Genomic DNA, 27,427 nt, shown 5'->3' on the forward strand with positions numbered 1-27,427 from the left:
TCAATTAGAATAAGAGTAAATTATTCACTAAAAAAAATAATAATAATGATCACAAAAGATAAAAAATATTCACGAAATAGGCCAATAATAATGATGATTATGATGATGATAATAATGAGTTATTCATTTCATTTAATTTCCTTCCCGATTCTTTGATTAACTCCAAACATCAGCCGAATATCGTTTCTGTGATTCCATTCGTTTAAGAAAATCTTCCGATTCTTTTCTTGTTTTATTACCATATTTTTCAATTGTTTCAAGAATTATTTCCTTTACTTCACGTGCCATTGTACGAGCATCACTATACATAAAACAAACAAACATTAATAAATTTGGTGAATCCATTTAAATTTGAAAAAAAACTTACCCACAAATATAGATATGACCATTTTGTTCACCAATTACTTTCCATGTTTCTTCCATATTTTGTTTCAATAAATGTGTAACATAAACTTTTTTATCCTGATCACGTGAGAATGCTAAATACAATTTGGTTATCACTTTCTTTTCCATATAATCCATTAGTTCTTGTTCGTAAAGGAAATCCTGTGCACGTTTTCGACAACCAAAATAAAGTATCGTATCACCAAGTGGTTTTTGTTGTTGTTCAAGCATATAATGACGTTCCTGAAGAAAACCACGAAATGGTGCTAAACCAGTACCCGGACCAATCATAATGACAGGTGCTTGTGGTTTGCTTGGTAAACGAAATTGTGATTTTCGAATAAAAATCGGTACAATTGGTGCCGGTTGATCGGGAATAACCTGTTTATGTTCTTTCAACCAACTTGTTGTAACTCCTTTATTAATACGAGACGTTTTTGTCTCATATTCAACAACAACGGCTGTTATATGAACGGAATCTGGATAAAATTTCGGTGACGATGAAATTGAATAATATCTTGGCTGTAATTTATGAAGAAATTCGATCAGATGATCAATTTTTGGTTTACATGATGGTAAATCTTCAAGTACATGTACTATACTACGACAATCATCAATTATCCATTCTGAATATAATGCTTTTCCTTGTTCCGTTGGCATGGTCATTGTTTTAAGCATTTCTTTTTCTTTTTCATCACTACAATATTCGGCAATTTCTTTCAACACATGTGTTCGTGGTGTAGATGTTATATCCAAATAATAGGTAAGTGCTGTACGATATGTAGTTGGACATGGAAATGGATGTTTTTTTGAACTATCTTCATCCAAATTTCTCAATGTAAATACAGTGTCCAAATCAGCATTTAAAAGTTCACCAATTCGTTCAACTAATTTTGTATCATTTTGTGGATAAATAGCAATATGATCACCAGCTTCATAACGAAGTTTTGAATTACGGATATCGATCTCTATATGCATACATGATCGTTCGCCTTTATACAATTCACGATTAACAATGATTGGTGCCAAAAATGGATTTTTCTGATCAAATGGCCTAGTCAATGTTTTTGAATGAATGAAACATTTATAATAAAAAAAAAGAGTAATTTACAATAAATATCAACTTACGGTTTTTGATTACGATATGATCCTAAACGAACAACTTCACCAGTAAATATCTTTTCCGGTGGTAAATCCTCAACATCATGTTTAATAAGCTCATATTGTCTAGTGTTAATATCTTCACCTGATCGTTCAACACCGAATTTTTCACAAATAGCTAACCAGAATTTTTCTTTCCATGTAATGAAATCTTCTTCAATGCTTATTTTTTTTTGGAGGGAGGGTTGACAAAAACAAAAAGATTTTTTTTTATTGTTAATGAAAATCAAAATAAACAAATTACAAAATAACTTACTTTCCATCATCATCACCTAAACCTAATTCAAATACACGTTCAGCTCCTAAACTTTCAAGTTTAGCATCCAATTCGATACCAACTTTATTATAGTGTTCATAGGTTTTATTACCCAAACCAAAAACAGCATAACGAAGACCATTCAATTCGGCACCACCACCATTAAGCCATTCAAAAAATTCTTGTGCATTATCAGTTGGATCACCTTCACCATAAGTAGCTACACAAAAAACTGCCAATGAATTTTCAATTTCTTGTAATTTTGGTAAATCTTCCATTTCACATTCTTCTGGATCGGCAACCATTGCTTTCATACCATAACGTGTTGCTTCTTTAGCTAAACGTGCAGCAAATTCTTCAGCCGTACCGGTTTGAGATCCATAAAAAACGATCATATTTCGTGACTATTAGATGAGTGATTACAGATTAATTGAATTGGTTTTAACAAACAAAACGACAAAAGAAAATACATACACCGGATTTCATTTTGGAAATAAATCCCGATTCACTTTGTGATCTTTGGAGCGATGGCCTTAATAGAATAATTAATTAGGAATTTTTAAAATTTTCAAATTTCAAAAAGTAAACTTACTCCAAAGCAAATGTTTTGATTGAACTTGCATCAAAATCATGTTGTGATTTTTTCTTCGATAATAACCAATATGTTGTTACACCAATCAAACTAACAACAATTGCATAATCAAGTACACTAAATTGTGCAATAAGACTTGCTTGTGTTTGTACATCAGCTTGTTCCATTATTGTTGTTTATTTGGTCAGTTTTTCTAAATCACAGAAAATTCAAAAAAATAAAACAGATGATAAACGTTGACAAAAATCGTTGACAAAACAAAAAAAAATCGATATCGACAATCGATGATTCACACACACACAAACACACTTATTATCTATCGATATGCGATTTAAATTTTTAAAAAAATTCAAAAAATCAATTTTTTTCCTTTTGGTTGAAACGCACCAAAAACTTTTTTTTTCAAAGACAAAAGGAAATTGCCAATCCGGCAACGTTGAAACAGAAAATTTAAATGGAGAAAAAATGGTTCACTAATTTTGCTTCAACAAAATGAAAAATTTCTGCAGAAAATGAACAAATGAAATGCACAAGGTCGAATAATGTTTGGTCGAAAAAAAAATTTTGTTTGTTTGTTGGCAATCGAATCAAGCAATCAAATGTTCAAGATTTACACACACACATTTAATAACGTTTAATTTTCGGTAAAATTATTATCACAAAAAAAAAAGAAAAAAGAGAACGACGATGAAACGAAACCAAAAGTATTTTTTGTACCTTTAAAGTATATTTTTAATGATAATTTTTTTTTTACTTTGGTTGTTGCGGTGGGAGAAATCATAGGATTAATTTGTTATCATTTTTTGAGATTTGGGGTGATAATTTTTTTTGGATCATTTCAAATGTAATTTCATTTTTATCACATTTATAAGAAAAATGATGGTAATCAATTTTCTTGATTGTTGATTTGATGACATTGAATAATATGTAGACAAAAAATTTTCTCCTTTTTTTCTAATTGATTTTAATTTGCAATAAAAACGAAATGAAAAATCGATCGATTTTTGGTCAATATTAGTAAAATCTATTGGATGATTACATTTGAATTACACAAAAAACTGTAATGAATGATAAATTTTCTCAAAATCAAGATGTACGCATCACATTTTAGTGTATCTCACTCTCCATAATCGTTGTACCGTTTGGACAAATTGTTATTCAAATTGATGCGGCTCTAAATGATGTTTTATTCACTCTACACACAATCAGAAAAAGTGAAATCACAAGCTTTTTTTCCCATTTTTTCTTGAACACAAAGATCACAAATTGAAACAAAAATTATTTTCGAATCCTAACCACAAACGTCATCAGAAAAAACAAATCAAATGTTCGAATGTTCGAATGTTCGAAAAATCGAACGTTTAAAATGAAAATGAATTTGGGTATAAATAGTGGACAAAAACGATGAGAATTTTTTTGTTAAGGTTTTAAAAAAAATCACACCTTTTTCAACAAAAATGAAAGAGAAAAATTTCACTTGAACAAAAAAAAGGGGTGAAAAAACTTTAGTAGAAAAAAACCGTTTTGGACAACAACAAAAAGAAAAAATCGAAAATCGAAACGAATGATGTCCAACAACAAGTTGATTTTCGATTTCTGAGAAAAACGGCAAGCAACAAGCAAACTAAAAGATTCACCACATGGATCTTGTTCAACAACCTTGAGATTGTTATTTTTTTTATTGTTTGGCCATCTATCTAGTCATTCATCTTTTTTCCCTCATCATCATCGTTTTTCGATGTTTGAGCTTTTTCTTATAAGAAAGACACTGTGGGAGAGAAAACTTCGACAAACAAAGATCGATGCTTTTTTACCTCGTCATCATCGAATGATGATGATGATGGTCAACAATGATCAAACAACAAGGATTATTATTATTGTTGTTGATGTTGTAGATGTCAAGGTGTGCGCATCATCTCAATTTTCGTAAGTTGAAGAAAAATACAAATACAAAAAACTTACCTGGGTTTTTTACTGTTGTTGCTGCTTTGTCAATATCAAAGTTCAGAATGATGATGATGAAAAATTTTCAAGTTGAATTTTGTTTTTCTGTGTTGAGAGAAAAAGATCGAGAAAATCTCGAAAGTTTGGAATTGGAGTTTAGATTCACAATGAAAAAAAAATCTTCGAAGGATTATATACCACACCACTAATGAAAAACAAAATTAAATTCAATGAGAGGCGCCCATCACTTTTTTTTGATTATAAAAATTCGAAAAAACAAAAAAACAGGAAAACCAGAACCAGGAACGATATTTTTTTGTTTTTCACTGATTCAAAAATTTGGTTCAAAATGATGTAATGAAAATGAACAAAAATATCAAATAGACATTGTTTTTTTGTCTGTGTTTAATATGTGTGTGTGATGTTTTGTTATTTGGTAATTCAAAACAACTGTTTTGATTTTTGTCTGAATCAAACTTTTGTTTGTTGATGACGATGTAATGTAATGATTTTGTTGTTGTTTGTTTGTTTGATCTAGAATGATGACGGTGTCATCGTACTTTTATAACATTTGTTGATTGACCTGATCTGATCTGATTTTTGTTTTTTGTTTTTTTTTGTCAGAATGAAAAGAAAAATAAACAAAAAAATTCCTGAAATTCAGGTACACACATACATAACACGAATAATAATCGATAGTATCGTTCGATATGTTCGAATTAATGCATGCGCTCTTTGGCCAGCTGATTCGAATTTAAATTTTTTTTTTCAAAGAAAAAAGTTTAAATTTTATCCGATAAAAATGTCTTTAAATAATAATAATAATAGCAGTAATGGTGGTCAACAACAAGAACCATCGATAAGTTTTAGTGAATTACGTGATGCATTAATTGGACCCGAACGAAGATATCGTGAAAATATGTTAGTACCAAATGGTTATTTAGGTGCTGAACCATTAAAACCGGATAATCAACGAATGGTTGAAAATTTTTTCGAAAGTTGTGTATTCAAAACAACGCTCAGCTGTGTAGCTGGTTTTGGTCTTGGAGCAGCTATTGGGCTATTCACAGCAAGTGTTGGACCTGAATTGGCACCGTTGAATGCACCAAAACAAACTGTTCGTGAAGTTTTACGCGAAATGAAATCCAAATCAATGTCATATGCAAAGAATTTTGCAATGTTAGGTGCAATGTTTTCAGCTACTGAATGTGCTATCGAATCGGTAAGTAATCAAAAAATATCAGATTTTAAATTTGTCATTAATTTTTGATTGATTCCAAAAGTATCGAGCAAAAAAAGATTGGAAAAATGGTACAATGGCCGGTGGTGTTGTTGGCGGTATGCTTGGTTTACGTGCCGGTATTAAAGGTGGTTTATTAGGTGCAGCAGGTTTTGCTGCATTTTCAACATTAATTGAATATTATCTGGATTAAGAGTAAGGCAAGAAAACCATAATAATAAAAATGTAAATATTTTTTTTGTATTTTGTGAAAATTTATCAAAACATCAAAAATTCAAATATAGAAAATAAAATTGAATTAATCAATCAAAATGCAATAGACTTGAATTATTGAATATATAAAATATAAAATATATAGAAAAAAATGAATAAGATAACCACGTGGACTAGCATGATAACATATAAAAAATATTTTTTTAAAAAAGTAGCCAAAAATTGTGCGAAAATATTTCTTCTAAAGATTAACCATCACTTGTAATTGGCCATCTTTACGTTTCGAAATTTCATAACGTTCACCACCACAGAATTGAATTTGTCCTTTTTTACCGTTTGACATTTGATGTTCCAACATATTACCATTATCAATAATCAATTTATCTTGGCCAGCAAAACGAATGAATTTTGTCAGCAATTCAATCAATCTGGGATGATATTCTAGAATAAGATCACCCTGTTTTCAACCAAAAACAAAAAGGATAAACTATCGATAAGCGAAAACAAAACAAACCTTTTCTTTTTTCATTATTGGAATTTTGATGATAAATAATCCATCATTATGATTACTGATAACAATTTTGATCAAATTCAATAATAATGTTTCTTTCATTGCCAGCGTAGATTTTTTCACTTCCAACAAATATAATCGTTTATTAGTTAAGATTAACATTCGTTGTCGACAATGATAACCATGACGATCATATTTATTAACCATCGAACAATATTGTGTTTTTTCATCATCATCAATTTTGAATTTATTTTCGAAAATATTTCGTCGCATTTCATCCAAACGACCATCTTTATCAGACAAAAAAAACAACAATTTTCAAAATCAACAATTTAACAATGTCAACTTGAAACAAACTTACCAAGACGATTCGATTCGAATGGTTCCGGAATACTTTCCAAATATGATTGTTTTTTATTTTTAAATAAATTTTCGGCCAATACTTTTTCCTGTAATATTTCTTTACGTTTCGGTGAAATTTTTAGACAATATTTCCTGGCTAACCATCTTCGATGCATATTACATAACAGTTTTGATGCTTCTTGACAACATATTGGTGCCATAGGCCATTTATGATTTAAAATCGAATTCGGTAATGATTCACTTAGAGTTGTAAGCCAATGAATTTTAACTTGTCTTTTAAATTTTTGATTAAATTGATTTGATGGTCCATTACGTGTAATAAAACCTTTTATAAATGCACGAATCTGATCAGCTGCTTGACGTCTTTGTTGATAATTTTTCTTGGCTAAATAACGACGAATATTTGCCTGTAATGCAATCATTGATTTTCTAATTGTTTCATATCGTTTTTTCATTAACCAACCACGATATACAGCTTGAATAGTTGTAGCAAGAACATGTTTATGTTGTTGAAATGCATCTTCAATACGAAATAATGTTTGTGGAGATCGAATAAAAATTTTTTCAAACCCATTCGATATTCATCGGGTTCAAAACCAAAATAATCAACCAATTCTTGAACACCATCACGAAATGATCCTTCATAATAGGGCCATGTTTTTGGACAAAGACATTTATAACGTTCAAGAAAATCATTAAAATTACGACGATAAGCAAAACCGGCACGACGTACACGAAGATTTTCCATCAATCCAAGATATTGAACCTGATGACAAACAATTTTCTCATCAAAAAATTTACTTCGTTGATTATTATTCGGTTTAATACAACGAATATACCATGGTTGTTTTGTGGCCAATAATGACATTAAATTGGATAAACTTTGTCGAAATTGTGTTGCGGTTGTTGTTGGACGACGATGATTTGATAATTCATCCGAATTAAATAATTGTTTAATAATCGAATGATTTGATGAACACATTGTTTTTTTAAGATCACGATATAATAGATCATTATTTTTATCAATAAATCCATTAATTTCATAATCAACATCACCAGCATAATGTGTAATACGAAATTGATGGCCGCCAACAATTTCCTGGCCATTAACACCAATCATACCATTTTGACGATTATTTTTATTCGAATGATTTGGTCTTATTGTACAATAATGTGGATGACCAGAAATTTTTTCATCTAATTTTGATAAAAATGTTAAATCCGTTGCATCACCTGGACGTAAACATTCTTCATCCAAATAGGCAATAATTCCACGATGTTTTTCTTCAATCAAATCACAAATAATTCGATTATTAAAATATTCAACTGGTTCCCATTCAATTTGTTCACGTTGATATTCTTCTTGTTCTTGTTTCAATGTTAATTCAATAAATAATTGTTGAAGTTTTTCATTACAATAATTAATACAAAATTGTTCAAAATTATTTTGTTGAAAAATTTCAAAACCATAAATATCAAGTAAACCCATTACTGTTTTTTGTTTTTTCGATTGTTGTCGTCCGTGTTGCTGTCCAGCCGAATGTAGCGATTGATTTAATCTTGATACAAGCCATACAAACAAACGTTGATAAATAGCTTTAGCTAATGCATCACGTGCATAAATTGCTTGATCACGTGTTAAATCGGTGGTCATTAATTCATCTCTCGCCTCGATTGTTCGATGTAGTAATGATTGTTTGAGTAGATTAACATCACATTCTAATAATTTACTAATCACTGTAACTGGTTTCATATTCGATATAATTGTTTGGCCATTATCTTCATCAAAAAAACCAACATTACCCAAATGTAAAATGGCAGCAACAATAGCAAACATTTTTTGTTGTTCATCATTACGATTAAAATCAAATATTTCTAATGCCATTTGTATTGTTTCAAATTGATCACCACCATCACCATTACCATCAACAATAAAATCATTATTATCCTGTTGATTTAAATAAAAATAATTCAATGGATCACGACGAAGATTAAATTCTTTAAGCATTTCATCTGATGCACCACTGAGCAATAGATAAAATATATGAAAATTTTGTTCATTTTTATTCTGATAAACGACACGTGATTTTTCCAATAAATAAATATCAATATGACCAGCTAATGGATGACCCAAATAATCAAATTCAATATCCATATATTTACCGAATCGACTTGAATTATTATTATGACTAGTTTTTGCATTACCAAATGATTCAAGTATTGGATTTGATAATAATAACCGATTATTAATCTGTTTAATATGATGTTGTTGTTCCGATCCTTTACTTGATGTTATATTGGATAAATATTCTAAAATTTTTTTCGATGATTCAGTTTTACCGGCACCACTTTCACCCGATATTAATATACATTGATCACGACATTCATCAACCATTTGACGAAATGATGAATCAGCAATAGCAAATCTATGTAAATGATATAAGTCAATATTCTTTTTGTTTTTTTTATTGGATCAACTTACATATGAGGTGAAAGTTGATAGAAATTAACATTGGCATAAATTTGTTTATATGAATCATTATAGATTGATAATTCTCTATACGGATTTATCGATATAAGTACCGTACCGATGTATGTCTGTTTCGAAACGAAACGAAATTTTTAATGGAAAAATGAAAAACGAAACAAATAATAGACTTACATAGATAATATCTTCATTAAAACGTTTACGAAGATTTTCAATAAATAATTCACGATTACGATAATCATCGAGTAAAACACAATCATCAACACCAACACGATCACGTTGATGAAGATTATCCATTTTTCTTTTCTTTTCTTTGTTTTTCGGTTCAAAAAAAAAATTAATTACGAATTACGAATGAACGTTGTTTATGAATGTCAAATCGAATGTTTTTATTTCGTAAAATGAGAATAATGATCCAGTTCCGTTAATCTAAATGTTTGAAGTGAAAATGAGAAAAATGAAAAATGGAAATTTAGAAAAAAAGTTTTTTTGAGAAAAAAAAATCAAAAGTTGTAAAAAAAAATTAACATGAAAACCTTTATCATCACTGTGTTTTTTCAACAAAAAAAACGATGATGATAATCAAAAAAAAATTTTTTTTTTTTTGTAAAATGAGAAACAATCACACCATGACAACAACAAAACAAAAAACAAGTGATGACAATCACACAATGTATCAGAGATATTTTTTTCAAACATAGACACCTTTTTTTTCAACCACCACCATCCAGGATTCTCATTAAAGTAAGTATAATTATCAAACAGGGAGATAGATATCAATTGTGAAAACATCTAAAAAATGTTTGTCAATTAGTTAGGCAAACAAACAGAAACGATTATCTCTATGTGCTTTTTTTTCGATTTCCAACAAGACACAAAAAAAAACACATAGAGATAGTTTTTTTTTGTTCCAATGTGGCAAAAAGGCGAAGGAAATGTCATATCCTGCAAAAAGAGATTTTCTGCATAATTACAAAATTTGCAAATTACAAACATGATGATAAGTGAGAAAAGCGGTGATGAGCGACAAAAACAAAAGAAAAATTAAAACTTACATTATTTTGATCAAATCATTTGATTTTTTTTTTCAAAAAAAATCTTCATATTTTTAGCAAAAAAATTTTTTCGATTCGAATCGAACGCACTGACAACATTCGATGACCATTACATTCGAAATAGCACACATCACATCACGAAAAAAAACATTCGATGATTAATATCGATTGAGTCCAGTCAGAGTTTCGATTGTTATTAAACCGAAACAAAAAAAAATTCAATTAACCTTTTGTGGTTTTGCTTGTGGCCAGTGTGTAATCAATGAATGAATGAAATAATTGAATGAATCATACATACGGCGTCGTCGACAGGGTAACTATGGACAACAAACAAACAAACAAACAAAAACAGACCAACAATAAACATCGCAACAATGAAATGTGCGCCTTTTGAAAGGCGAATGAATTCTTTTTTTGTTGTTGTTTTTTTTCTGAAAAGAATTGGGCGCACATGGAATTTCTATTGCCGCCCGATCAAAAGAAACAAAACAAAAAATGAAGAAGCAACATGAGATTTTTTTTTTTTTTTTGCTGTCTGTTGAACTTTTTGCATATTGCATATATTTAGAATTGGTCTTATTAAATTCAGACTAAAACTTTATGTTATTCGAAAATTTTTTTCCCGTGTTCAAAAGTATGCTTCTACTATTTTGGGGTATTCAGCCTATGCAGCATGCCGTTAGCATTAAACGTTACCGAAAAACAAAACAAATCATTATCCATTGAGACTGATAACATAAACGATGAAATTTGATGATTCTTTTGGTGTTTGGTCGTGTTGATGGTTAAATCTGATTATTTGGATGATCCTTGTTTGGTTGTTGTTGTTGTTGGTTGGATGATCGGCTATTTTTGTTCCATCTTCGAACTTTGGTAGATTCTTCTTTTAGATTCGTATCTTTGAGTGGGTGGGTTTGGATGTTTATCAATGTTTATCGTTTGTTTCGTTTTGTTTGTTTGATGAGTGCCAAAATCAAAAAATTTTTGCTTTTTATAAAAGAATTTCATTCATTACATTCATTGCCTGTGCTTCAATATACACTTTTGATGACATGACAAATTGAATGTGAATCTTTTTCTTTTTCCCTGAATGTTTGTTATAATTTACTCATCATGATTCGTAAAAATAAATCTAGCCATGATGATGATGATGATGATGAACAACAACCAAAACAACAACATGATTCCGATGATAATCTATTTATCGATTTACCTGTCAATCAATATCAAACATCTGCATCATTCGTTATGATTTTTAATCAAAATATACCATTAGAAACAAAAAAATGGTTAATATCATTATTGAAATCGAATCATTTACAATTATCGATTATTACCGATAGTAACAATCGATATATTCGTTCATCATCATCAACAACTCGAATACCGGAAGATTTAACATTATTAATTAGCTGTTCGGAAAAATTATTCGAACAAAATGTTCATCATGTTTTTAAACAATTAAAACGTCAAAATTTAATGACAGATAAATCATTGGATTCAACATCAAAAACATCGACCGAATTGAATACAGCCGAAAAACAACGTATTCTTTATCAATTAATCCAGCAAATTTGTTCACCAAATCGTACATCGATTATTGGCCTTCCAGATATAACACTTTATCCCGGGCAATCAATATTTGAAATTTGTTGTCATCATAAGCTGATAACACATTATTTTCCATTACATGATTATGAACATTTAGAAAATTTACGTTCAAATTATTGTTCATTTTTTAGTCATAATATCGGTAAATATTGATGTTTGTTTGAATAATTGAAAATATTCAATTCTTATTGTTTGTTTTTCTTCAATTCACAGATTATGTTCGTGATTATTTTGGTGAAATGATTGGATTTTATTTTGCTTTTCTTAACTATTATCGTGATATGTTTTGTTGGACAAGTATTGTCTTTTTATTATGTTGGTCATTACAAATTCCAAATGAATTATATACAATAATTATTTGTTTTGGTTCATTTGTTTTTATAAAAATGTGGAAACGTTTTGCAAAACGATTAGCATTCGAATGGGGTACAATTGATCATATTGAATTGGAAAAAGCACGGCCAGCATTTCGTAGTAAATGTATGAAAATTGATCCAATTACTGAAGAAATGGTACCATATTATCCATTAACAAAAACCTGGTGTAAAGAATATTTTATATCCGTACCATTTGTTATTGTTTGTTTATGTTTATCATTTGAATTAATGTGTCTGTATTTTGATTGTGAAACATGGATGGCTAATTATTATGAAGAAAATCCATCAATATTCAATTTTATTATATGTTTCGCACCAAGTATCATTTATGCAATAATTGTTATGTTTATGAATCATTTATATATTGTTATTGCAACCAAATTGAACAATTATGGTAAGTTTTTTTTATATTTGAAAATTTCAAATCAACAGCAAAAATCCATTTGAAAATATAGAAAATCATAAAACACAAGAATCACATGAAAATCATTTGATTGTCAAATTGGTTTTGGTAAGTTTTTGTTTTTTGCTCTAATTTTTTATTTTGTGAAAAATAATTTTAACAAATTCTGTTTCAAAGTTTGAATTTTTCAACAATTTTATCTGTCTTTTTTATATTGCATTCTATTTGAACGATATGGACATGTTAAGATATGTAAGTTTTCTGTTTGTTTGTTTTTTTGTTTCAATTTTTTAATAATTTTCAATTGAAATAATCCATAATAGACCTTAATAACAATGTTGACAGTAAACAAGACGGTGGAAAATTTTCTCGAAGTATTTATACCCATGTTTTTGATCTATCGTAATGAACCGAAAAAATTATTTCAATCATCAAATAAATCAACAACCACATCGTGGCAGCAACAAATTTTTGATGAAAAAAATCTCTACATCTATGAAGTATATCAATTGAATCAGATTTGTTGGTACCATTATAATTTTCATCATTTTTGCTTTGATTTAGCACACTTATTATGATTGTTTGGAATTATTCATCCAATATGGTTATGCATTTTTATTCGTATCAATTTGGCCATGGGCACCAATTGTTGCTGCAATCAACAGTATAATGGAAGTTCGTATGGATGCTGCTAAATTAGTCTATTGTAAACGACGTCCATTTCAAAAAACAATGAAATCAATCAATAATGCATGGATTGTAAGTGTATTTCAAGCAAAAAATGAACTTTATTTCAAATAACTTTTTTTTCATTATTTACAGAAATCATTTGAAGTTCTTTCCATTATAATTGTAATTTCAAATTTTCTAACACTGGAATTAATATCCAATAATGTTCGATTGTTAAGTTTATATTTTAATCTTTCAACATTTAAACTTATTGTTTATGCTGAAGTAAGTAAATATTTTTGGATGGATGATGATAATGATCTTTTTCTGTTTTCCAAATTTTATTATAGCACATTTTTCTTACAATCGTATTAATATTCTGGTATGTTGTACCGGATATTCCACGTGATATACATCATCGTTTGAATCGACGAAAATATCTTCAATTTACAAATCAAGATGATAAAAAATTTCAATAATTCTATCTATCTTGCATTCTATCTAGTTAGTTAGTTAGTGATAATCATATCATCTTTTTGATCTTGTTGTTGTTGTTGTTGGTTGTGATTATTTTCACGAAATCCTTTTGCAAATGGATTACTAGCTATTTTTAATTGTGTTATCTAAATGAAACAAAAAAATGTTTTTTATTTTTTTAAAATTATTTTTTATTGTTTGCAATAAATAGTTACCCTATGATTTTGATAGGCAGTAACAGCAAAAAATTTTGTCTCATTCAAGATAAATGTACGAAAATTTCTTCTATGATGATGATGATGGTATGATTCATGTTCATTTGTTGTTGTTGTTGGTTCACAACATATCACATGAAAACGTGGTTGATATCGATGCATCGAATTTAAAATTATCTGTGTGTGGTGAATGAAAATCGGTTTTGATCATCATAATAGATTATTTGTGAAAACTTACATGGCCATTATCATCCAAAGGATTATTTGTTAATTTAAGACGATCAAATGATATTGTTTGTCGCATCCAAAATGATCCTTTTGCTGGTGAATCCTGGTGAACATGAATTCTTGGTGGTCCACTCAAATCAGCTTGTCCGGTAATCATCCAACTTGAACTGTGTTTTTTTGGGATAATGATAATCTTTATGTGAGAAATGTAATCATTAAAACAGAACAACTTACTTATGAAATACATAACGATAACGTTTATCATCGGCAAGAATAAAATCCATCATTAAAATATAATCAACATCCATATTCATTCCTTTTAAACGAATTTGAAATGTTGGAAATGGACGACGGCCAGCTTTTGTTACAATCATTTCATTACCTAATTCATTAAATTCATGCCATAAACATTTGGATTCTAATGACAATTTGATTGTAGAAAGTTTCCATTGATCATTATCGTTATTATCACCATTATTCCACCATGAATCACAATTATCAATCGAATTTAATTCCATTCAGTCAGTCAAATAAGACGATGATCATCGACAGAATCGAATGCGGAACATAAATGAACCATCAACCAACCAACAAACATTTTAATGTAAATCAAAATGTATCGAATGAGATGGATGGATCAATTTGCTGGCGACGTCAATCAATTTTCGATTTCATAAACAAAAAACAAAAAATCTTTTCCCGAAACGAGACACCAAATCGAGAACAACAACAAAAAAAACATAGATTGATTGACTTTACCCAAATTGAATGGAAAATCTATCTATTGTGATGATCTGAAGAAAAACAACACAAACACACACACACACCAGGAACAACAAGCAAACAAACAAACATTATTGATTTTCATTTAACCCGTATTGTGATCATCATCAAACAATTCTGGATTTAATCAAATGAAGAAAAGAAAAAAAAATCAAACTGAAAATTCTAAGTACTGCTTTTTCATATAATCTAAAAATGGAATCATTTCTTTCTCGCAATTTGATTTAATGAAAAATCTTTTTTATTTTATTTTGGTCAAAATGCAAAGAAAGAAATAAGATTTTCTGAATATAAAAATGAAAAATTTTGTTTTGTTGTTTGATCAATTTGAATCCGAATTTGATAATGATTCAGCCATATGATAATGTTGTCGACGTATCGATGCTAAACGTACACGTTCTTTTTCCAATGCATTTTCCAATTCCAATACTTTTACTTGACATTCCATTTCTAAACGTTTTGCTTGATGTAAAGATAATTTCGATATATCTGTTTCAACTAATCAAAAAAAAAAATGTTTATATAGATCATATGAACTGACTAACTATAAATCTATAACTTACCATTTTCTTCAATCAATTTGCTACAATGTTTAGTAATGGCAATAATATTACCAGTTTCTTTAAGTACAGATTTCGATGATTTCGATAGATTGGATAAATTTTGACTTGATGCTTCAGCTTTTACTCTGGATGCAACAACTAATTGTGCACATGATGCAGCAATTTCTTGTGATGCAGCCATTAATGCTTCAAATTTACCAGAACCACTAATGATTTTATCGGCTGTTTCACTAAATAAATAAAATTCATCCATTGAAAAAAAACAAAGTAAGTAAATCATCACAAATGAATCAGAGAATAATACTTACACAAGAAGATTTGCATCAGCAGCAACCGTTTTAGCTGCCGATATTAATCCTTCAGTCCAACGATGATTACGTTGATAGAATTCTTTGATGGAAAAATTTCCTTTCTGTTTCGAGGCAATTTCCAATTGTAAACGTTTTGAATCAAGAATCAATTGTCTAATGGCTTGCATCAATGCTGTACAGGCAGTCAGAATTTTACCATTAACTTCTAATTTTAAACCAGTTTGTTGAACATTTGATTCCGTTAACATTTGTTCGATTTTTGAAACAGCCAATTGAATTGCTTGATCCATTTCGGTCATTTCTTTATTGAGCAATGATTCTAGATCTAAATTTTTCTGATTAATAGCCAATTCGGGTAATACTTTCAATGTTAATTCATAAATTTTTTGTAAACATTGTCGAATTTTTTCAATACCATCATTAGTGTTATTGAAATTATTCAAAATTGTTTGAACAAATTCATTATTCAATTGAACAAGATGAACACAATTTTCGGATAATTCATTTGAAAGATCAATATTAGATAAACTACGTATAGTTGTTTTTGAACAATTTATCATATAAAATAATTGATAATAATAATGGAATGCCATTTGAAATAAATTAATTGAATAAGATTTCGATTGAATTGAATGTTCATAATCACTAAATCTTGTGATTAATATCTGTATTTGTGTTGAAAAATATTGTGGACTACAATTTACCGATAACAATCCAAGATCCATTTCTTCATCAATTAATCTTTTAGATATTTTTGTTGATTCATTTAAAAGTGTAGCTTTTTTTAAAGAAAAAACATGAATTTTTTTAGTTTTTTTTCAAAATCAAAACCCAAAAAAAAACATACCGATAAATTTTTTATTAATCTCATCAACGTAATTTGAATGTTCAAGTTTTTGTTTAGTCAATTCCTGGTTAGTTTGATCAAATTTAGCCATCATTGATTGATAACGATTATCAATATCATTTTTCTCTACTTTCAATGTTTCAAATTCTTTAGCAATTTTTTCATATTGTTGTTGTACAAATGATAATTGTCCTTTTAATTCATTATTTAATTTAACAAATGAATCCATTTGTACATCTTTATGGCAATTTTCATCCAATTGCTTTGATAGGGTCTATTTAGCAATTACAAAAAAAAACACTTAGGAATTCCAGAAACAAAAACAAAAAATGCAGAAAATGTTTACCTCATTTTCTTTTTTCAATTGTTCCAGTGATCTTAATGTTACTGCTAATTGTCTATCATTTTCAGCTTTCTATATTTTTCAATCAGAAGATAATCGATCAATTTCAAATCAAAATCAATCAATCAATCAATCAATTACCGCTTTCAATAATTCAATATGTTCGGCACGAAATTTATTATAAAATTCTTTCATTTTGGTAAATTTTGTTGCCTGTTCTTCAACAACACTAGATTTTTGCCGTTCCATTTCCATTTTCAATTGTTCAACTTCACGTTCCATTCTTTGTGCTGCTGCACATTCTAATTCAGCAATTTGTCGTTTATAATCTTCGATACGTTTTTCTAATTCAAATTTATTCTGCTGTAATTCTATCTCTAATTCACCGATTCTATTACTAAATCTTTCAATTATACGATCTCTACACAAAAAAAAAATTAATTCAAATCAATTCCACCCACTAAATGATGGTTTTTCACATACTTTTCTTCAATTAAACTGCGTTCTTCCACAATAACTTTGTTCGATTCATCATCCTGAAATGACCAACCCGCTATTGCATCATTAACTTTATCCGAATCAGTCTTTTCAAATTAAAAAAAAATTTCAATGTTTTCATCAACATCATTTACAAAGTAAGTAAACACAATCCAAAACTTACATCAAATGTAAGATCCAATAAATTATCTTCATTTGTTTCACCATCATCTTGTTGTTGTTCCGGTATAACAACTATCGGTGTAACATGGCTATTAAGATTTGATTGAACAAAAAAATTTGGTGGTTCCTATAAATAAATAAACCGAATGAATTATAAAACAAACGAAAACGTTTTCAACAACATTTTACCTCTGGTAATTTAGGAATAGTAATTAGATGTTGAAAATATTGTAAACGACTGTAATTGGAATAAAATGTTTTCAATCTAAAATTGGATAAAAATGATTAGTATGATTCAAAAAAAAAGTCGGCTCAACGTTTATTATTTACAATTTAAATTGATTAAGAAATCTTTCTCTATGTCCTTCCAATGTTGAATGTGGCAATGCTAAATGAAAAAAAAACAAAATTGATGAAAAATGGTCAATGAAGACAATAGTTAATAATACCTTTATGAAGTTTAAATAAAATTTTTACTGTAAAATCATACAGTTGACTTGAATCCTGTATACACATAATTATCGGTGCAATACGACATTGACCAGTACTTGTCATCGATGAAGAATAGCTTGTATCAAGCGAAAGATATACTATTCGAGAAAAAAAACGTTCGAACGTTCGGTTCAAAAAAGATGGAAATTATCATGATCGAATACTAACCATTATTTTGTAGGCAAAGAATTTCATCCATATAATCATAAATTTCGCAACATAATTGAAAGCTGAATTCAAAAATTTATAATTTTCATCCATTAGAATCAAAACGAAAAAAATTTTTTTGCAAAACTTACAAAATGTTGACATCATTTTCACCGATACGATCAAGATCACCATCAGTGATTATCAGATTGCCAGGAAAACGTGGATTCTATATTTTGAACAAGAAAAATTATTTATTAAAAGCAAAAATTATTATCAAAAACACAAAAACTTACACGAATATGAAAATCAATTTTATTGACTAGTAATGAACAATAGCTATGTATAAGTTTACCATAACCTTGTTTTAATAGACCCCACATTTTACATAATTCCAATAACCATTGACGATAACGATATGAATCGGGTATAACTTTTGGATGTCCATCACGTAATACTTTATGTAAAACATGACAAAATTTCCAACAAACAATTTGATGTGCATCTAATGGTAATCGGCGAGCATATGACCAAAAAATTTGTCCAGATTTCGTTATGAATGTTCCGATGACAATTCCTTAATTGGCCAGAATGGGAAAAAAAGTGGAATGAATTAATCGAACGAATTAAAAAAAAATGAAATAATTACTTCGAATGTGTTTTTCTTTCACCGGGCATTCTGTAGGATTGATAGCTTTTCGAACGCTGGTAAACTGTGGAAAATATGATTTTAGAATGATAAATCAAAACAAAAACAAAGAACATTGATTGATTGATTGATTTGAAAAACTTACGAAACTTTTTTCAAAATTATCTCTATTTACATCCAGACTTGTTCGTGGAAAAACAAGACGATCATGTAGATTCATGTTGTTGTTATTGTCATCATATAATTGTTGTCGTCATCAACATTTATTATCGATGTTTATTAGAAAAACATCATCATTGTTTTTATCACAATCAAATAAGATTTTGGTTTAAAAACAACATCATCATCATAGTAATAAAAACATATTTGTCACTCTGTTGTAGAGAGAGAGAGAGAGAGAAAGGAAAACGCACATTGAGAAGAAAAAAAACATTAAAAATTTTGACAAAAACTTAGTTTTCAATGGCTGCTGCTAAGTTAAAAATCGATGAGAGAGTGAGAGATGGGCGGCCATCTCCACAATATAACAGATATATCTGCAGTAACAAAAAAATTTGTTTTGTATTTTTTTGGGTGAAAATGAGAGAGAAAGAGAGAGAGAGGATTGGAGAGAAAGCAAGAATGAGACTTGCTCTGTCATTTCAAATCAAATGTGCAAGATTTGCTCCAAATTTTATTTGTTTTGTTATTGTTGAAATGAATCATCAATCGACGATAAAAATCAATCGATCGATATCGATATCGAATTGATTCATGTGAAAAATATTTTTTTCATTGGATTTTATGAGATGAGAAAAGTGAGAGAAAAAAATCCAGAAAAAAAGGGTTAAATATAGCTAATTTTGTAATGCGCATATTCGATTCGAATCGATATTTGTATTCGAATTCGAAACAATCATTTTTCAAAATAGTGAATCAAAAATAGATCGAGGATACAAGTCAAAAAAAAATGATAATTACCATTAGCTATAATCGGATTGATTGAGAGAAAAAAAAAGAGGACACAAAGCATTGTTGGTTGTCATGGAATAATAATAAAAAATTATCATCGGATCAAATTAATTTTACCACGACGATAATCACCGATTAACCATGAACGATAACAACAAGGTTATAGGAATAATAAAATAAAATTGCTGAGTAATTTAACGATAATAACATTTTTTAATTATTAATTAAAATATTGATTTCAAATTGACAAACAAACAACGACAAACAAACAAACAAACAAACAAAAAAATTTTTGAAAAATTTTTGAAAAAATTGAAATTTTTTTTACAAAACAATCGATATGATGGGCGAATGAGCAAAGCAGGGGGAAAAATGTGAAAAACAAAACTTAACCCTTAATTAATCTAATATGGAATTTGATTTTGATAATATTGTATCATATCATATGTACGTGTACGAAGATTCAAAAATGAATCACGTATAATTTGTAACATATATGTTGCAGCATCTTTATCATTATATTCTGGGCAAAATCTTGTTGTTAGTTGTTTAACTGTTTGACCACGAAAACAAGGTAGACCAGTATCTAACATCAGCGAAACTAATGTTATAATTGATTCACGATATGGACGTATTGCAAGATATGCTTGAACACAAAGTATTTCAAACCATTGAAATGCTGGTGCATCAATTTTACCGCCCATTACTTGTACCATTTCATCGGTTAATTTAATATCCGGTTCGAAACCAAGATTTCCTCCCGGTGAACTTTCGAACATAAAACCAAAATCTTGATTGAAAGAAAAACAAAACAGAAAAATGATAAGGTAATGATTTTTGGCTAAAGATAAAAGCCTTACCAATATGAATAATATGACCATCTTCATCAATCATAATATTACCATTATGACGATCTTTTATTTGCAACAGGAAACCAACAACACTATATGCAGCCATACTTTTAACAAAATTTGCACGTGCTTTTTGAAAACGGCCCGAAGATTCATCACCATAAATTGTAAGAAAATAATCATAAAGTGATATATCTGTTTTACGACCTAATTGATCACGTGATTTTGCATTTGGAACACATTCAATTACACCACACTATTTTTCAAACAAACATAAAAAAAGGTTAATGAACGGAATTTGATTTTCAAGAAAAAATAACATTGAAAAACTTACACCAGGAGCAGTGGCAACAACACGATATGGATAAAGGAAAAGATCCAGACCAACTTTTTTGAATACATTTTTAAACAATTTAATAATCTGTAATGCAAGCATATCTTGACGAACATCATCACCAACTTTAAATATAGCTGCTTCCCACATTTCCGGACCCATCGAACGAATATATTGATCATCTTGATTATCTTCACTCATTGCTAATGTTTCTAATTGATCTTGACCACAATAAATAATTTTAAATCTAGCTAAAAATGGTGCTTTAGCTGCACTTTGCAATGGTACACCTGTTAATCGATCAATATCAATAACTAATGCTTCAGGTTTTGATGGTAGATAACATCCTAGTTGAACATCAATTTTCGACAAACAACGTAACAGAGCATTTTTTCGTTCTTCACCTTTTGGATATGGTCGTATTTCACCGGAAATATTCGTTACTTTACTGAAAAAATCAAATTCTTTTTCATAGAATTTTTTTGCCGGTCCTGATAATGAATTTACAATCGTTTGTATAATCATTTCATATTGATCATAAACATCCAAATCTCTTATTTGACTTTCTTCATCTTTAAACATATTTGTTTGCATATTCCATATAAATTGATGTGCTAATAATTGTGATATTTTTGCAATTGATTTTATAAATTCAGTTATATAGCCAATCTGTTCGGGAAAAAATAATTGCAATAAAAAACAATATCGAAATATGGAAAAAAACTTACAGCATCATAACGAACAGCCTGTAATAATTGTGGTATAAACAACATAATAACATCTGGTTTGGTTTGAAATAAATTCCTAATGGCAAATTGTACCGTTATTGGATGATTAGGATATTTTCTTGAAAAAAATGATAATGCTTTTATCGGTGTTATTGGTGCCCATGTTAGCATATAATTAAGCTAAATATTGGATGAATGAAAGTTATTAATCATCATCATTAACCCTTCATTTACTTACCTCTAATCTTTCATTAAGAATCATATCACTTGTAACTAAATAATCTAATGCTTCAGGTATATGACAAACAGCCATTGGATATATTTGTACCAAACGTGATATTTCCTGTATAATTTCATTATTTTTAAATCTTGCTGGTAAAAATACAGCTAATGATGGTGAAATATTCCATGCCAGACGTACTAAATCTCGTAAATTTCTTTCATTCATTGGTTGATTAAACCATTTTAGAACACTTTCTTCACCTGGTATCGATAAATCAGTTAAATTTAATGGATTATACCATGAAATAAGGAATTCAATTTCAATTGCCAATAAACTTAACACAAGATTACGTTTACGGATATAATCTTTAAGAAAACAATCCAAATAACCATTATTTTGATCTTTATTTTTATATTGTGATCCACCTGTGCCACCCGCACCAGCTGTACCACCACCTTGTTTAAATGCCGAAGAACGTTTCGATAATGTTGATACATTACTTGATAATGGTACGGTATTTATCCAACCACCACCAGCACCTATACCACCACTAATACTACCACCACCAGTTGGTGTATAACGTGCTTGATTTAGATTTGTATCAATCGATAAACTACGTTGATCCATTGTTAAATGTAATTGATTTTGATTTGGTTGATAAATTTGTGAAATATTATCAATAGAAATTATATCCGGTAAATGTACGGATTTTAAATATTTACGATCAGCTTGTAATGATTGCCAAAATTTTATCAACGATAAAATATCATCACGTAATTCAGTGGATTTTTGTGATGGACATATTTGTGGTCCACAAAAATAATCAATCGCTGCTGAATAGATACGTTCACGTAGTACAAATTTACTAACGGAATTCAACAGTGTTTCACCTTGAACTAATGACAAACCACAATTTAACAGACGAAACCGTGTACCGATAGTTGATATATTACGTGTTGAATAATAAATTCGACCAACACTAATATGTAATGAACGATGTAATAAATTAACAAATATTTCTACTTGATCCAATGATGAATATTTTGCAATTTCAATACGTTCATTAAGGAATTTAACCCATTCAGCATGTGCACCTAAATATGGTGTATCTGGTTTTAAATCTTGATCATTATTTAATGATAATGGATCCAGGTTTAATGAATCTGGTGCAAATAAACCAATTTTCTTATCAAATGTTGCAACCCATGCTGTTGACATTTCTTTTGTAAACATTAATTCTAGATCAGAACGTGCTGATAATAACCATTTCCATGATGATATTATTGAATAAATTGTTTTATGTGAAAATAGGTAAACAGGTGCCCAACATAACAGGTGAAACAGATGAAGATCACAATCAGGTGACAGAATTATCATTGCTGTTATACGATAAATACATTGTTCATGTAGATAAACATCATTTTCTGAACAACTTTGTTGAAAATCTTCAATCAATTTTTCAATAATTAATTTTTTTGATTGTTTCGATGATAATGATTTAATCATACCGGATATTTCACCTAAATAATATGTACGAATTGATGTTGTTGAAAGAAATTCTGAACATTTATTTCGTACGAAAAATGGTATTTTTCCGGATGGTACTGTTGTTGTTGTTGATGTTGTCATCGATGCTAAGGTAATTTTTTCATTTACTGCTGAACAATTTGCAATCGAATGAACAGCTAATGTAAGACCACTATGTTGACCAAAATCATCCAAAGCTGCACGTGAATTTGTCATATATTCTTGTAGATGTGATCGAGTTATGTTTGGTGCCCATTTTACTGCTTCCTGTATAATACCTTCACAACGTGCACCAAAATCACGTACAATATTCTCTCGGGCTTCCATTGTTTCTGCTAATTGTATTATATAATTTGTATCCGGTACTTGAAGTTCAACAATACCTTCCATATGATTTAATTCTAATGAATGTCCTAATACTTCTAAAATGTTTAACATTGTTGTCAGTACACGTTTACTCCAAAGTAAATGTGGAAAACGATCAACCAATCCACTAAGATAACGATCCGCTGCACGTCGAATTTGTTTTTGACGATTATTAAATTTTACCAATAACAATATAGAATATTCTTCCAATTCATTATCACGTAATTTATTTTTAGGTTTTTTTACCATCATTTCAAGAAAAACTTTAAAAATTTTATCCGATATTGATAGGATACATTGCCAAATACCATATTTATCTTTTTGTATTGAATGATCTTCTAAATATTGCATTATTATGTAGAAAGGGTTAATTGAATTATTTGTTTGTATACGAAATACTTCCAAACGACAAATCGATAATAGATAAATACATTGTGCAAATGTTAATTTATTTATGATTGCTGATACTTCAGAATTATATTCTAAATCACCAAGTATTTGATTACGAATTTCTTGTAATTCCAGACCGGATACAGCGTCATTTCTTATTGCTGAATTTAGATGTAAATCTGATCTAAGATGTGATGATGATTTTAATAATGGTGATTTGGCTGCAATTTCTTTAACACCTAGATACCAATCTTGTGGCCATAATTGTGTATTGGATGTAAAACCCATTACAACACAATAAAGCCAAAAATCACGAAATAATTTATGTAAACGTGGTTTTGGATTCTCTAAAAATGGTAATCGTTTTGTAATTGTTGCAATAACCGGTATTAGAATTCCAAGATTACCGGCACTTGTTGATGTTTTTACTGTTGTTGGATTTTTTTCATTTGCACGTTTACCTTCCAATCCTAATTGAACAAATAATTCTAATAACCGACCAAGTAATTCAATAAGATCAGATTCTTGATTTAAACGCCGGGCAAAATAACCATAAGCATTAATAACAGGTAATGATACATGACTATAATTAATTTGTTCATTATTATTATATGCTAAACTTGATTTTATTGTTATGGTTGCAAACATTTTCATTGCATGATCATAAACAACATCACGACAATGTCTAGCTATAGCCATTTCACTTAATTGTTCAACAATTAATGAATCAATTGATGATACTGGTTGACAAAAACGTTGTTGAAAAAATTGAAATACAATTTCCACTGTACGTGGAATGTCGGATAATTTTATTGCCATACGACCCAATGTAACAATTGTATTCATTGAAATTATTGTCGATTCACGAGCAGATTTTTCTGCCTGATATAAATGATTCGATATTGATGCTATGGATGCCTGTATACAATGTGAATCATATTTGAGGCCATGCCGTAAACAAATACAAAGATTATCAATAGCACAATCACGTAATTTGTTAAATAATGTAAATTTATCACCACCACCAACAATACCACCAGTACGAATTAAATATTTACCTTGATAATCATTTGATAATAAATCATTAGTAATCATTTGATTACAATCAATAATTTGTAAATGTTTTTGTTCAGTTAATTTCAACAGGATAGGTGATGGTACAATAAGAAAATCACGTAAAACTGAAATACAACTGATAGCTGTTGTTGGAAATGATTGAACCAAATAACCAAGACCATTCAAACATGATAAAAATATTGGTAAATGAGTGATGACTAAACGATGACCATGTTGTGCATTTAGCCGTTCGGATATACGAAAACAAAGTGTATCAGCAGTTGTTTCATCTTGTGCTGTCCATACCAATAGATCCAAACATAATGCATTGGTCAGAATGTTAAATTTAAATATTTTTATCGATGTTGATGTTGATAGATTTTTACTACTCAATTCTGATTGATAATTTAGATAAAGTTGTTTAATAAATTCTTCAATTTCAGTAATAAATTTTGTATGTAAATCTTGTCGTAAAAATAATAAACTTTTCAATAATGATATGATGGCTAAATGAACGATTTCATTGAATTGTTTATAATAAAGTATTCGGGATGATTTATTTCGCTGGAAAACAGAAGAAGAAAACTTTTGATTAGAAAAAATTTGAAAATTTTTTGATAAAACAAACCTCATAGATTTTCATTGCAATTTCATCAAATTTTTTCAATAATTCTTTATTTAATAATGAATTAAAACATTGGAATAATCGTTGCAAATATTCATGTGTGAAATTAATTTTAAAATGTTCAACTTGATGAAAATATTCCGAATAATTATCATTAATAAACCAATCAAAATTTGAACCATATTTATGAAAAAATATACTTGTATAATCAACATCTTCCCATAAACTTTTAACATTCGAATTCGAATGATTCGAATGTTGTTCAGCGAATGTAGCAATTTTCGAACGTAAAGATTGATTTGTATCACTTTTTGGAATACTTTTGCGTCCACCGATAGATGTGTTTGCGGTTGCGGCTGCCGTAGATGATGATGATGATGATGAATAAACACCAACCGGAACACTTATAGTAATATTATTATCAAAATCAACTGTTGGTTCTTGTGATAGATCCGATTTTGGTGGTTGACATTTTTGTGGAAATATTTTCAAAAATAATGATTCTTGTTGAATAACATTATCGTCATCGTCGTTGCTATCATCTTTGTCACATTGTCGTCGTCGGCTCTTGGTGGTAGTTGCCGGACAACGACCTAATGATCGACATAAACCAAGTAAAAGTGGTAATAAATGATCACATAATTCAATACAAGCTTGTTCATCATCATCATGTTTATCGAAACCGATAAGCAATTTTGTTAATCGCTCCAGTTGATTAATTTGTTTTTCAATTATTTTCTCAGTTAATTCAGGGCAAAAATATGCAATATCAGTAAGGGCAGTATTCAAACAAAAACTAAATCTTTCTGCAATCGGTATACGATCTTGTTCATAAATTTTTACCACTTCAATCCATTCGACATCAATAAGTTTATCAAATAAATCCAATAAATAATCAACAATTAAATTACAATATTTTTGTTGAAAATTTGATTCCAACAGATAGATAATCAAAGCAACGACTGAATCTTGTGATTTTTGATCAATCTGTATACGATGTTTATTCGATCTTGATAATGTTGGCGTTGATACTGATGATGAAAGTGATGGACAACAATTAAACAAAAAATTTATTGCATCATTATTTGGACATTCTTTTTGTTTAGCACAAGATCTGGCTAGATTTTGTATAGAATTGAAAAAGAAATTATTATGATTTGCAATTCGCATGGCTTCTCTATCTCTCTTTATTCACAAATCAAAAAAATCAACGAAAATAAATCGAGAAACAAAAAAAATAACAAAATTTAATTTAGAAATTAGAAAAATTCAAACAGATTCTGGATTCTCATTTTGCCTTTTGAAAAAAAATATTTGACATTTTGGAATGGGGAAGAAAACAAAAACAAAAAAATCTGATCCATAAATCCAAAAACCATATATTGACCATAATG

At 29.0% G+C, this 27,427-nt stretch overlaps 7 protein-coding genes across 9 annotated transcripts; 2 read left to right on the forward strand and 5 right to left on the reverse strand.

Moving 5' to 3' along the window:
- Positions 1 to 40: 40 nt before the first annotated feature.
- Cpr (Cytochrome P450 reductase) lies at positions 41 to 4,498 on the reverse strand. Its single transcript, XM_027347526.2, has 7 exons — positions 4,356 to 4,498; positions 2,394 to 2,586; positions 2,276 to 2,333; positions 1,802 to 2,205; positions 1,513 to 1,707; positions 368 to 1,438; positions 41 to 301 (listed from the first exon to the last, which is right to left on the reverse strand). The coding sequence occupies exons 2-7, from the start codon at positions 2,558 to 2,560 to the stop codon at positions 157 to 159; spliced, it is 2,040 nt and encodes a 679-aa protein (XP_027203327.2). The 5' UTR covers positions 2,561 to 2,586; positions 4,356 to 4,498; the 3' UTR covers positions 41 to 156.
- On the reverse strand, positions 4,356 to 9,963 carry LOC113797172 (unconventional myosin IC-like). Its single transcript, XM_075822643.1, is given in 7 exon segments — positions 4,356 to 6,247; positions 6,305 to 6,591; positions 6,663 to 7,232; positions 7,235 to 9,090; positions 9,147 to 9,262; positions 9,327 to 9,581; positions 9,858 to 9,963. Coding segments are annotated over 6 exon segments (3,168 nt in total). The 5' UTR covers positions 9,450 to 9,581; positions 9,858 to 9,963; the 3' UTR covers positions 4,356 to 6,031.
- LOC113797202 (uncharacterized) lies at positions 5,140 to 5,889 on the forward strand. The gene is made up of 2 exons (XM_027347548.2): positions 5,140 to 5,559; positions 5,621 to 5,889. Exons 1-2 carry the CDS (start codon positions 5,140 to 5,142, stop codon positions 5,768 to 5,770), a joined length of 570 nt encoding a protein of 189 aa, XP_027203349.2. The 3' UTR covers positions 5,771 to 5,889.
- LOC113797192 (anoctamin-10-like) lies at positions 9,752 to 13,758 on the forward strand. Of its 3 annotated transcripts, XM_075822648.1 has the most exons (10): positions 9,752 to 9,896; positions 10,265 to 10,520; positions 11,344 to 11,960; positions 12,032 to 12,589; positions 12,651 to 12,706; positions 12,776 to 12,850; positions 12,922 to 13,098; positions 13,163 to 13,357; positions 13,421 to 13,552; positions 13,618 to 13,758. In XM_075822648.1, the coding sequence occupies exons 3-10, from the start codon at positions 11,456 to 11,458 to the stop codon at positions 13,744 to 13,746; spliced, it is 1,827 nt and encodes a 608-aa protein (XP_075678763.1). In that variant the 5' UTR covers positions 9,752 to 9,896; positions 10,265 to 10,520; positions 11,344 to 11,455; the 3' UTR covers positions 13,747 to 13,758. The 3 variants fall into 3 exon arrangements, with proteins under 3 accessions (XP_075678763.1, XP_075678762.1, XP_027203338.2); XM_075822647.1 differs by lacking the exon at positions 10,265 to 10,520; XM_027347537.2 differs by lacking the exons at positions 9,752 to 9,896; positions 10,265 to 10,520 and having other exon boundaries at positions 10,811 to 11,960.
- LOC113797213 (T-box transcription factor TBX1-like) lies at positions 13,752 to 14,932 on the reverse strand. The gene is made up of 4 exons (XM_027347558.2): positions 14,422 to 14,932; positions 14,198 to 14,354; positions 13,960 to 14,136; positions 13,752 to 13,890 (listed from the first exon to the last, which is right to left on the reverse strand). Exons 1-4 carry the CDS (start codon positions 14,703 to 14,705, stop codon positions 13,777 to 13,779), a joined length of 732 nt encoding a protein of 243 aa, XP_027203359.2. The 5' UTR covers positions 14,706 to 14,932; the 3' UTR covers positions 13,752 to 13,776.
- A 268-nt stretch (positions 14,933 to 15,200) lies between these two features.
- LOC113797259 (huntingtin-interacting protein 1-like) lies at positions 15,201 to 19,511 on the reverse strand. Its single transcript, XM_075822646.1, has 16 exons — positions 19,128 to 19,511; positions 18,983 to 19,046; positions 18,630 to 18,910; positions 18,486 to 18,562; positions 18,355 to 18,416; positions 18,144 to 18,284; positions 18,025 to 18,082; positions 17,884 to 17,959; positions 17,696 to 17,821; positions 17,518 to 17,618; positions 17,176 to 17,455; positions 17,038 to 17,106; positions 16,692 to 16,965; positions 15,842 to 16,622; positions 15,534 to 15,763; positions 15,201 to 15,468 (listed from the first exon to the last, which is right to left on the reverse strand). The coding sequence occupies exons 1-16, from the start codon at positions 19,200 to 19,202 to the stop codon at positions 15,293 to 15,295; spliced, it is 2,871 nt and encodes a 956-aa protein (XP_075678761.1). The 5' UTR covers positions 19,203 to 19,511; the 3' UTR covers positions 15,201 to 15,292.
- Positions 19,512 to 20,126: 615 nt separating this feature from the next.
- On the reverse strand, positions 20,127 to 27,427 carry Pi4KIIIalpha (phosphatidylinositol 4-kinase III alpha). Its single transcript, XM_027347661.2, has 6 exons — positions 26,037 to 27,427; positions 22,085 to 25,972; positions 21,847 to 22,026; positions 21,119 to 21,787; positions 20,794 to 21,040; positions 20,127 to 20,723 (listed from the first exon to the last, which is right to left on the reverse strand). Exons 1-6 carry the CDS (start codon positions 27,201 to 27,203, stop codon positions 20,338 to 20,340), a joined length of 6,537 nt encoding a protein of 2,178 aa, XP_027203462.2. The 5' UTR covers positions 27,204 to 27,427; the 3' UTR covers positions 20,127 to 20,337.

Source organism: Dermatophagoides pteronyssinus, unplaced genomic scaffold, assembly GCF_027571235.1.
Source record: "Dermatophagoides pteronyssinus isolate colony J.1.1.1.1 unplaced genomic scaffold, Derpt_VIB-CSIC_2022.12 sq0019, whole genome shotgun sequence".
Lineage (NCBI taxonomy): Eukaryota > Metazoa > Arthropoda > Arachnida > Sarcoptiformes > Pyroglyphidae > Dermatophagoides > Dermatophagoides pteronyssinus.

Bases quoted from the DNA above. Each gene is read 5' to 3' on its own strand.
- LOC113797259 (XM_075822646.1), bottom strand. From the start codon at position 19,202: ATGAATCTACATGATCGTCTTGTTTTTCCACGAACAAGTCTGGATGTA. The intron at 19,047-19,127 runs GTAAGTTTTTCA...TATTTTCCACAG, and splicing joins ATAATTTTGAAAAAAGTTTC to TTTACCAGCGTTCGAAAAGC. The intron at 17,456-17,517 runs GTATGTGAAAAA...TTTTTTGTGTAG, and splicing joins CGCAGTTTAATTGAAGAAAA to AGATCGTATAATTGAAAGAT.
- Cpr (XM_027347526.2), bottom strand. From the start codon at position 2,560: ATGGAACAAGCTGATGTACAAACACAAGCAAGTCTTATTGCACAATTT. The intron at 2,334-2,393 runs GTAAGTTTACTT...TATTCTATTAAG, and splicing joins ATCAAAACATTTGCTTTGGA to GCCATCGCTCCAAAGATCAC. The intron at 1,708-1,801 runs GTAAGTTATTTT...AAAAAAAATAAG, and splicing joins TTAGGTGATGATGATGGAAA to CATTGAAGAAGATTTCATTA.
- LOC113797213 (XM_027347558.2), bottom strand. From the start codon at position 14,705: ATGGAATTAAATTCGATTGATAATTGTGATTCATGGTGGAATAATGGT. The intron at 14,137-14,197 runs GTAAGTTTTCAC...CACCACACACAG, and splicing joins CTTTGGATGATAATGGCCAT to ATAATTTTAAATTCGATGCA. The intron at 13,891-13,959 runs GTAACTATTTAT...TGTTTCATTTAG, and splicing joins CTGCCTATCAAAATCATAGG to ATAACACAATTAAAAATAGC.
- Pi4KIIIalpha (XM_027347661.2), bottom strand. From the start codon at position 27,203: ATGCGAATTGCAAATCATAATAATTTCTTTTTCAATTCTATACAAAAT. The intron at 22,027-22,084 runs GTAAGTAAATGA...TCCAATATTTAG, and splicing joins TTCTTAATGAAAGATTAGAG to CTTAATTATATGCTAACATG. The intron at 21,788-21,846 runs GTAAGTTTTTTT...TTTCCCGAACAG, and splicing joins AGGCTGTTCGTTATGATGCT to ATTGGCTATATAACTGAATT.
- LOC113797202 (XM_027347548.2), top strand. From the start codon at position 5,140: ATGTCTTTAAATAATAATAATAATAGCAGTAATGGTGGTCAACAACAA. The intron at 5,560-5,620 runs GTAAGTAATCAA...TGATTCCAAAAG, and splicing joins CTGAATGTGCTATCGAATCG to TATCGAGCAAAAAAAGATTG.
- LOC113797192 (XM_027347537.2), top strand. From the start codon at position 11,321: ATGATTCGTAAAAATAAATCTAGCCATGATGATGATGATGATGATGAA. The intron at 12,590-12,650 runs GTAAGTTTTTTT...TTGAAAATATAG, and splicing joins AACCAAATTGAACAATTATG to AAAATCATAAAACACAAGAA. The intron at 13,358-13,420 runs GTAAGTGTATTT...CATTATTTACAG, and splicing joins CAATCAATAATGCATGGATT to AAATCATTTGAAGTTCTTTC.